The sequence below is a fragment of the Babylonia areolata genome, chromosome 21, assembly GCF_041734735.1.
Source record: "Babylonia areolata isolate BAREFJ2019XMU chromosome 21, ASM4173473v1, whole genome shotgun sequence".
NCBI lineage: Eukaryota > Metazoa > Mollusca > Gastropoda > Neogastropoda > Buccinidae > Babylonia > Babylonia areolata.
The window spans coordinates 42,051,972-42,061,971 of NC_134896.1; the positions used below are offsets into that span (position 1 = coordinate 42,051,972).

Consider the following 10,000-nt stretch of genomic DNA (forward strand, 5'->3'; position numbering starts at 1 on the left):
CTTTTAAAATGAGCAGCTGTGGCAGAAACGATCAGGCATTGCACCCTGAGCCAGTGTTCACCAGTGATCAGGGTTCGAGGCCCCGTTTCGGCATGGTGTTGTGTCCTTGGGATGAGCACTGCACTCCGACATTCCTCACTCCAGCCAGATGAAATTGGGTACCTGGCTCCGGCTGAAGTGTTGTTGTTCTTACAACCCTGTCCTGTCTGTTGCTCCACACGAAGTTGAAACATTGTTCCTGTAGGTTTTTTTTTTATAAAATCATTCAGAGGGTTTGGTAACAGAATCCAGAAATGAATAAGTTTTTAATGCTTTATGTTGTCAAGGGTTTCAATCAAAATCTAAGTGACATTCAGGGTGTGTCATTCCCCAGCCGTATTACCTTTATTTTTTTTTCTCCATGTTCAGGAACAAACCAAAAACTAAACCAAACCGATTGTTAATGCTACTTTTGCTGTTGTTGTCGTTGTTGGTGTTTTTAGATGTTATTGTTCCAAGTCCTTTTTCTTTTAATAGGCTTCGTTGATCTTTTGCTTTGATATGTTGTTTTTTGTTGTTGATCTTTATTTTTCCTATCAATTTTTGATTTATTTGTTCGCTTATATGTTCTGTTTAAGTTGTTTACATTTTGTCTATGTGTGCTGATTATTGTTTTCATTTGTTCGTTGTTAATGTATGACGGAGGAAGATGGCAGAATGGTTAAGACGCTCAGCTGCCGATATAGAGCGTCCGTGAGGGTGTGGGTTCGAATCCCGCTCTCGCCCTTCCTCCCAAGTTTGACTGGGAAATCAAAATGAGAGTATAGTCATTCGGATGAGACGATAAACCGCGCACTGAAAAAGAACCCATGGCAACGAGAGTGTTGTCCTCTGGCAAAATTCTAAAGAAAAAACCCACTCTGATAAGTGCGCAAAATTATAAGCATGCACTCAAGGCCTGACTAAGCGCGTTGGGTTATGCTGTTTGTCAGGCATCTGCCCAGCAGATGTTGTGTAGCTTATATGGATTTGTCCGAACACAGTGATGCCTCCTTGAGATATTGAAACTGAATCTGTTGTTAATGCAGTCGAAGGAAGGAGGAGGAATTTTTTGTTTAATGTCCCGTCACACATATCGGTGATTGAAGACATTTTGTTAAAGCATTTATGAATACATCTGAGTATTATCGGTTAGAAGGGGTGGGAGATGTGGATGAATGGAGGGTTGAGGGAAACTGGGCAAATGTCTTGTATGATTAGTTCTTTTTGCTGTTATTTGCACAGAAGTGCGACAAGTTTAAAAGATGTACAGCACCCCAGGTTTTATCGCACGTGCCAGAGCGGGCAGAAAGGGGGGTATTCATTTCGCCGTCATGCAGTCGGCACCAAAAGTATAATAATAATAATAATAATAATGTACATTTATATAGCTCCCTTCCTCTCTAAGAGCTCAGGGCGCTTTACAAGAAAGAAAAATATTACAAGTTACATAAAACATTCATGACCACTCTTTCTCAACCCCCCCGCCCCCCCCCCCACACACACACTTTCCCCCTCCCACTCTATATACATCCAAAGTGAGCTAACCTGTGTGGTGTTGGAGAACAAGGAACTTGGGAGTGCTTATAGATAGGTTTTAAAAAGATGAGTTTTTAGTGATGAGCGGAAAGCAGAAATAGAATCAGATGCACGGATATGATGAGGAAGATTGTTCCAGATATGAGGAGCATCAAAGAAGAAAGAACGTTCACCATAGGTTCTTGTATTGACATGATGAAGTTCCAAAAGGTAACAGTCAGAGGAAGAGTGGAGATTTCTTGTGGGAGTGTAAACACTGATAAGGTCAGAAAGACATGTAGGTCCTGCGGAGTGGAAAGCAGAATAGCAGAGACACGCAACTTTGTATTTAATTCTCGCTTCAATGGGGAGCCAATGTACAGTGCGGAGGTGAGGAGAACGAATATCTGTTCAGGCCTCTGTAGAGCGAAGCATAACCGCACACTAAATCCAGTCAACTGCAAAAGGGATTTCATACATCAGTTCTTACGACGTAAAGCAGTATAAGATGAAGCAGAAAAAAATGTTAAAAGGTCTGTTAAGACGTTTTCTTTTTGGAGATTTTGTATCTGCGAGACAATCCGGGTCATTTTAGTCAGTCATTGCCCCCAAGCCGCTCATCCCCATGCCAAAGAACGAACAGTCCCAGTCTGCTGTAGTCTCAGTGCCAGAAATTCACATCTGGGTGGCCATCAATGCTGGGTCCGTTTATGGTTACACACCAGAGGAGAGCCTGCACTGCGCGTGGATTCTATTGGTCATGCTGGTTGTTTCAACAGACAATGGAGGAAGGTGGCAGAATGGTTAAGACGCTCAGCTGCCAATACAGAGAGTCCGTGAGGGTGTGGGTTCGAATCCCGCTCTCGCCCTTTCTCCCAAGTTTGACTGGAAAATCAAACTGAGCGTCTAGTCTTTCGGATGAGACGATAAACCGAGGTCCCGTGTGCAGCACGCACTTGGCGCACTGAAAAAGAACCCATGGCAACGAGAGTGTTGTCCTCTGGCGAAATTACGTAAAATGAAATCCACTTTCATAGGTACACAAACATGTAAGCATGCACTCAAGGCCTGACTAAGCGCGTTGGGTTATGCTGCTGGTCAGGCATCTGCTCAACAGATGTGGTGTAGCGTGTATGGATTTGTCCGAACGCAGTGACGCCTCCTTGAGAAAGTGAAACTGAAACTGAAACTGGCCGCCACTTACTACGCCCCCTGCTGATAACAATGACGACTAAGTCACACAGAGATGACTGAGTGACTGTCCTTCAGATCGAGTGGAGACTGCCACACTGTCCCTTCAGATCGAGTGGAGACTGCCACACTGTCCCTTCAGATCGAGTGGAGACTGCCACACTGTCCCTTCAGATCGAGTGGAGACTGCCACACTGTCCTTCAGATCGAGTGGAGACTGCCACACTGTCCTTCAGATCGAGTGGAGACTGCCACACTGTCCCTTCAGATCGAGTGGAGACTGTCACACTGTCCTTCAGATCGAGTGGAGACTGCCACACTGTCCCTTCAAATCGAGTGGAGACTGCCACACTGTCCCTTCAGATCGAGTGGAGACTGCCACACTGTCCCTTCAGATCGAGTGGAGACTGCCACACTGTCCCTTCAGATCGAGTGGAGACTGCCACACTGTCCTTCAGATCGAGTGGAGACTGCCACACTGTCCCTTCAGATCGAGTGGAGACTGCCACACTGTCCCTTCAGATCGAGTGGAGACTGCCACACTGTCCCTTCAGATCGAGTGGAGACTGCCACACTGTCCCTTCAGATCGAGTGGAGACTGCCACACTGTCCCTTCAGATCGAGTGGAGACTGCCACACTGTCCCTTCAGATCGAGTGGAGACTGCCACACTGTCCCTTCTGATCGAGTGGAGACTGCCACACTGTCCTTCAGATCGAGTGGAGACTGCCACACTGTCCCTTCAGATCGAGTGGAGACTGCCACACTGTCCTTCAGATCGAGTGGAGACTGCCACACTGTCCTTCAGATCGAGTGGAGACTGCCACACTGTCCCTTCAGATCGAGTGGAGACTGCCACACTGTCCCTTCAGATCGAGTGGAGACTGCCACACTGTCCCTTCAGATCGAGTGGAGACTGCCACACTGTCCCTTCAGATCGAGTGGAGACTGCCACACTGTCCCTTCAGATCGAGTGGAGACTGCCACACTGTCCTTCAGATCGAGTGGAGACTGCCACACTGTCCTTCTGATGACAGTCACCTTCAATCTGCTGACACCAAAGACTTTTGACAGGAACATACCACAAACATGCAAATGGAGAGGAAACGTGTCAACTTTAGAAGGGGACGGCTGTTTTCATAGTGCCCCCGGACTCAGTGTTGTTCATTGAACAAGACCACACCAAAGTGCTTTGCTTGCATCCTGTACGTTTTTGTTGTTGTTGCGTGCACTTTATATCATGATCACGGAAAATACTGTCAACAAATAGGGAAATTGTTATTGTTGTTACTGTTGCTTTTGTTGTCTGAGATGAAATAGGGCCCTGTGTGTGTGTGTGTGTGTGTGTGTGTGTGTGTGTGTGTGCGTGCGCACGTGTGTATGTGTATGTGTGTGTGTGTGTGTGTGTGTGTGTGTGATGACATATGCCAATATTTTTAAGCCATGTAAGAAAGCATGCACACGTTATCGTTAAACACACTGAATGGTCTGAAAAGCAACATGTTGTTAACTTTATAAGTTTTTTTTTTTATTATAAAGACTGCAGTCAAGTAAGCAAACATACAAACAAACACGTAAGCAGTATATCCTATCCAAATGTTTGTTCTGTTAGCTGACCACCATCAAGCCAAACCTCCCAAACAACAAACACATTATTACCATCTCCAATAAATGAAACAAGACAGGCGAGGCCTTCACGACTCACTTCATACAACAAAGGAATCATGAACCAACAGAAACGACAATGCAAAGCATATCTTATGGCAAAAAGACAAACACTGATGTGACCTTGACTTTGACCTCTAAAATCACAAAGCAGTTATGTTCTGGTCATCTGGTCAAAACAAATTACTATGCCCTGTTTAATGAAATGTGGATTTAAAAAAAATCCAAGTTCTATCATTTTTCTACATTTTTCTGATTTGCTACGCTGTGGCCTTGAATTTCGACCCTTGACCTTGTCTCGTTACGTGAATATTGTTCTAACCACGACCAATTATTGCACCATATTTGATGAAGATTGTATACAAGCGAGCCTATGTCACTGTCATATTCCATGTTGTGACCTTGGCCTTTAACATGTGGCCTGAAATTTCTTTAGGGATCATGCTATTTCCATGACAAGCCACAATAACATTTGAATGCAAGATTGGATGTCGAGGTGTTTTGTTTTTTGTTTTTTTGCTAAACAATGACCTTGACCTTTGACCTCTTACTCAGTCTGCTATATCATCACAATGAAGGTCTCATTCATACTGATCATCTCGCAAAGTTTGGTTGCTGTACCACTTGCAGGAGCCAAGAAAATGCCAACGTTAAAGTTTACCACGACAAACACACCGGGATATTTCATTGACTCGTTTTGTTTGTACACGAGCCAACAAGAACATGGTAAACACGTTCAATAAACGCTGTCAGCACATCTTGGTAAGACAGGGATTAATAAAAAACAAACCAACAAACACAACTTGGATGTAGTTTTCATGATTATGGACTGCATAATTAAGAAAAGGAATACAAGATTCTAGAGTGTACTGATAATAAATGAAGTCAATGCAAACAATATTAACTGACACAAGAACTGAACATTATTAACATACTGAGAGTGTGTTTTGATCCATAATCAGACACGTTTTCAAAACTGTTTATCTCAGTTTGCTCACATTTTCAACATTTGCAGTGTGTACCCTTTTGATGCAAAGCCACATGCACATGTTCATTATGTTCATTAATTTAAACAAATCTGCCTGAAGTAGTTGCTGTAACTTGCATAAAATCAATATGACCCACATCCACAAGTCCTTCATCTGACAGACAAACAAACAAAAAAGACAGTTTAGGCAACATCCATTTCTCTCTCCGCCAGAACCATTCCTTGTCAGAGAGACAGACCAACAGGGAATTTTCAGAAGTCAGTTTGAAACACTTCCTCCACAGGCATCAAGAAAACACAACATCAAAACACAAAGACGTAGTAAGAAGAGGGGAAACATTTCACCCTGTAAAGCTGGCCCCCCTGGCCCCCCCTCCAAAAAAAGTGTGCGTAACAAGTAAGATGAGGGTACAATGACTTTACACTTTACAGTGTGTCTGCAGCTCCAGAAAGATCCAAGTGGTGGCACTAACTGCAAGGCAGTTAACAGGATTACAGTATTTGGTGGAGATAACATGTCATCATTTTAGCCAATGTAGTCCAAAACATGTAAAAAAAAAAAAAATACACACAAACAACAACAACAACAAAAATAATAATAAAATAAACAAAACAAAAGACCAACATCTTATGTGACGGGAGTAAAAATCAAAAAGAAAAAAAGAAATTGTTACAAAATTATCACCATTGGAAATGTTTTGTTCTTGATTTTTTTTTTTTTAGTCTTACTGCAGTGATATGCATGAGTCATTAACAGTGGTCTGTAACCAGGTTTTAAGAATTGTAACCCTCTTCATTGCTGATGAGTTTCACTATTTTTTTTGTGTGTGTACTTTGTTTTTAAGCGTCAGACAAAAGTGTTTATCTAGATATTATTGAAACCGCTCAAACTTAATTAAATTCCAGTTAATGTTTTCCGAAGAAATAACAAAAACAGAAGAATATTGTTAAAACTGAAATCACTTGTTTCTTCTATCTGTAGTTCCTTTCGGTAAAGTTATGTTTGTTTGTCAATGGCTGAGGATAAATTATTATTAATGTGTATTTGCATGTTAGCACGAATTACCTTTTTTTTTTATCTTTGTTCTTTTGACATCACTCTTTCTGTTTCTGTGTGTAAAAGATGTATGTATATAACGTTTCAACGCTCCCAAGGGGAGCAAACCCAACAAACTTTGTGCCTTTGACCCCTCTCCTCCCCCCCCCTGGACCCTCCCCCCCATGGCACGAGCTATGGGAGACCAGCCACACCCTCCTCTCCCCCCCCTGGACCCTCCCCCCCCATGGCACGAGCTATGGGAGACCAGCCACACCCTCCTCTCCTCCCCCCCTGGACCCTCCCCCCCATGGCACGAGCTATGGGAGACCAGCCACACCCTCCTCTCCTCACCACTGCATGGTGGTGGTGTTGTGTTTTATCCCCGCCTTCTTGGCGTCACTAAGCAGTGGGGGATTTCCCCACCACGTTCCCCGAGTTCCCCGGATTGCTGCTGCCCTGGGAGCGCAGACGTCTGTTGCGAACGATGCGGAGGATGCCCAGCCCCACCTGCACCAGCCACACCAGCACCATCACCCAGGCCGCTCCCTGCACGGCGAAGGTTGGGGTCAGAAAAAAATTTGGGGGGTGGGGGTGGGGGTTCAGGTTTAATGTCATCCTATCCATCGTATAACTGCTCTGTGTGTGTGTGTGTGTGTGTGTGTGTGTGTGTGTGTGTGTGTGTGTGTGTGTGTGTGTGTGTGTGTGTGTGTGTGTGTGTGTGTGTGTGTGTGTGTGTGTGTGTGTGTTGTATTGTATTACTCTTTTTTCACAACAGATATCTCTCTCTCTCTCTCTCCAGGGAGAGCTCGCTACACTCAGAGCATCACCTTTAAAAAAAAATTATTCTGTCTGCAATTTCATTTGTTTTCCTATCGAAGTGGAGTGTGTGTGTGTGTGTATGTGTGTGTGTGTGTGTGTGTGTGTGTGTGTGTGTGTGTGTGTGTGTGTGTGTGTGTGTGTGTGTGTCTGTGTGTGCGTGCGTCCGTACGTACGTCCGTGCGTGCGTGCGTGCCTGCGTGCGCATATGTGTGTGCTAATGTATATATGTGTGTCTTTGCGTGCATGCGTGTGTGTGAGTGAGCTTGTGTGTGTGATGGCTAGCCAGGTAGCTAACTAGATCGATAGATAACTAGATAAATAGATCGATGGATAGATAGATAGATAGATAGATAGATAGAGAGAGAGAGAGAGAGAGAGAGAGAATGAGAGAGATAGAGTGGGGGAGGGGGGAGATAATAAGTTGAAAATAAAAAGGAACTACACAAACTGTAAACAGAAAAAGAGAGAGAGAGAGAGAGAGAAAGAAAGAGAGAGAGAGAGAAAGAGATACGGATACGGATACGGATACGGATGATTTATTCATCAGGCCATAGCCCCTATGAAGGGGTACACAAACAACATTTGTTACGTCACATTTGTTTGAATAAACACGAGAAAACCAAAATCACATGAAATCACATGAAACACAGATACATTTGCAAAACACATTATGAGGTTACAATTTCTCTAAATTTAAACGCTTTGTGCAGGAAAATGGACAAATTCCATACATCATTTTGCCTTTTGGACGACATCAATAAGCACAACTTGAATGTACAAGGTTTTCGGAAATATCTGGCTGGAATATATCTTTCTCTTAACTCCTTAAGAGCCGAGCAGCTCAAAACAAAATGCACTTCGTCTTCTTTGTCTTTCTGGCATAATGGGCAAATCAAATCATTAACATCAAATTTACTGTATCTGTAACGATGTACAGCCAAACTCGACACACCCAACCTAAATCTTGTGGTTATTATTCTTAGATATTTGTCCATGTTTAACGTCAAATAAGGTTTCATATCATGTAGTCCGCAAAATGTTCTATACATACTAAATCTATTACTGTTTTGAACATGCTCATTCCATGCTTGCCATCTACAATCAATTAAACGTTGACGAAAAATTTTAATGAAATCATTTATGCTACCCACACCTTGATTAAACCACACTTCGCCAAAACCATTTTCACACAGACAAATACGTACATCAGTTACCCAGTTTTTCTTTCCTCTAGAATCCAAATCAAACAACATTTTGTAAGTTTTCAACTGTATCCTAATTTCTTCCATTTGTACTAATCTAAGCCAATATCGTATGCACTGAACAGCAGAATTTACAACTATAGGGTATCTATTAGTTTCACCATATACAAGGTCATTAGGGGTGCGCATATCAAGACCCAAAAACTTCTTCAAAGCAAATAGATGCACAGATTCACAATGAAACGCAGCGTTGTTTAAGCCCCACAACTCTGAACCATATTGCACAATTGGCTGCACTTGAAAATCAAACATTTTCAGAAACAATTTCATGGAAGTATTATTCAATGAAGACAGTCTTTTCATGATACATAATAACGCATTTTTTGCCCTACAAGCGAGATCTTTGCAAGCCGAAACAAAGCTTAAACGCGTAGTAAAAAATATCCCTAAATACTTGTACACATTTACCACAGGCATTGTAACACTATCATAAAGCCATTTTTCCCTCGCACCTAAGAATCCCCCCTTTCGAAATACAATAATATTACTCTTTTTCATATTAACCTTCAACTGAAGAGATGTGGCAGTTTGATGTAAGATATTTAATTGATTTTGCAGACCAACAACAGTCTCAGATAATAAAATAACGTCGTCAGCCAACAAAAGAATAAACAGTTCAAATGCATCATGAGAAATAGTGGCACCGTGTCTTCCATAATTGAGTATTTCTATCGCCAATTCATTAATAAAAAGAGAAAATAATATTGGACTGCACGCATCACCTTGCTTTACTCCTGTTGTACATCTGATATAATCTGTTAAGGAAGCACCACATCTAACTCTACATTTTACATTATCATACATACTCTGAATACATCTGTATAATTTACCTCTTATACCATTTCTTAACAAAATAGGCCAAAGTAAATTCCTGTTTACAGAATCAAAAGCCTTTTCAAAATCGATGAAGGCCACATATAATTTATGGTTATAAGAAAACTGCTTTTGTACCAATGCTAACAGAGCAAACATGTGATCTATTGTTGAATAACCCTTTTTAAAACCGGCTTGGCATTCACCTGTAATGTTATTTTCCTGAACCCATTCCTGTAGTCTGCAATTAATAATAACACTAAATAATTTACTACTTATATTACTCAGGGATATACCTCTATAATTATTGGGATCTTTAACATCACCCTTTTTATATAATGGCAAAATAACAGACTCTGTCCAGGTTTCTGGAAAAATACCTTTATCAAACAGAACATTAAACAACTTAACGAAAAACTGAATAACTTGCTCGTTTGAGTTTTTATACAGTTCACCAATAATACCATCGGGGCCAGGGGCTTTACGGTTTTTTAACTTTGTAAAAGCCAGTAGGACCTCTTCTTTGGATATTGGACGGTTCATAAGACCGTCACCTTCAGCGAGTTGAAAATCTTCATCAAAATAATCACTACTTGACTCTTTGTCCAACAAAGACTTAAAATGCATAAACCAAGTATCAATATCAATGTTATTCATAGGCTGTTTCCTCTTAAAGGACGCTTCATGA

At 41.8% G+C, this 10,000-nt stretch overlaps 2 protein-coding genes across 3 annotated transcripts in view; both read right to left on the bottom strand.

Annotated features, from left to right (window-relative positions):
• The window catches only part of LOC143296525 (thioredoxin domain-containing protein 16-like), a 390,867-nt gene that overhangs the window by 197,512 nt on the left and 183,355 nt on the right, over positions 1–10,000 (bottom strand). The window lies entirely within an intron of this gene.
• Positions 3,706–10,000, bottom strand: part of LOC143296147 (transmembrane protein 179-like) — a 23,876-nt gene continuing 17,581 nt past the window's right edge. The window contains exons 5-6 of one of the 2 annotated variants that reach the window (XM_076607950.1): positions 6,770–6,964; positions 3,706–3,774 (exon numbers count right to left, since the gene is read on the bottom strand). In XM_076607950.1, coding sequence (XP_076464065.1) covers positions 6,818–6,964 — 147 coding nt within the window. In that variant the 3' untranslated portion in view covers positions 3,706–3,774; positions 6,770–6,817. Of the gene's footprint in view, positions 3,775–6,709; positions 6,965–10,000 lie in introns of those variants that run through there. The other variant, XM_076607949.1, reaches the window with a different exon arrangement.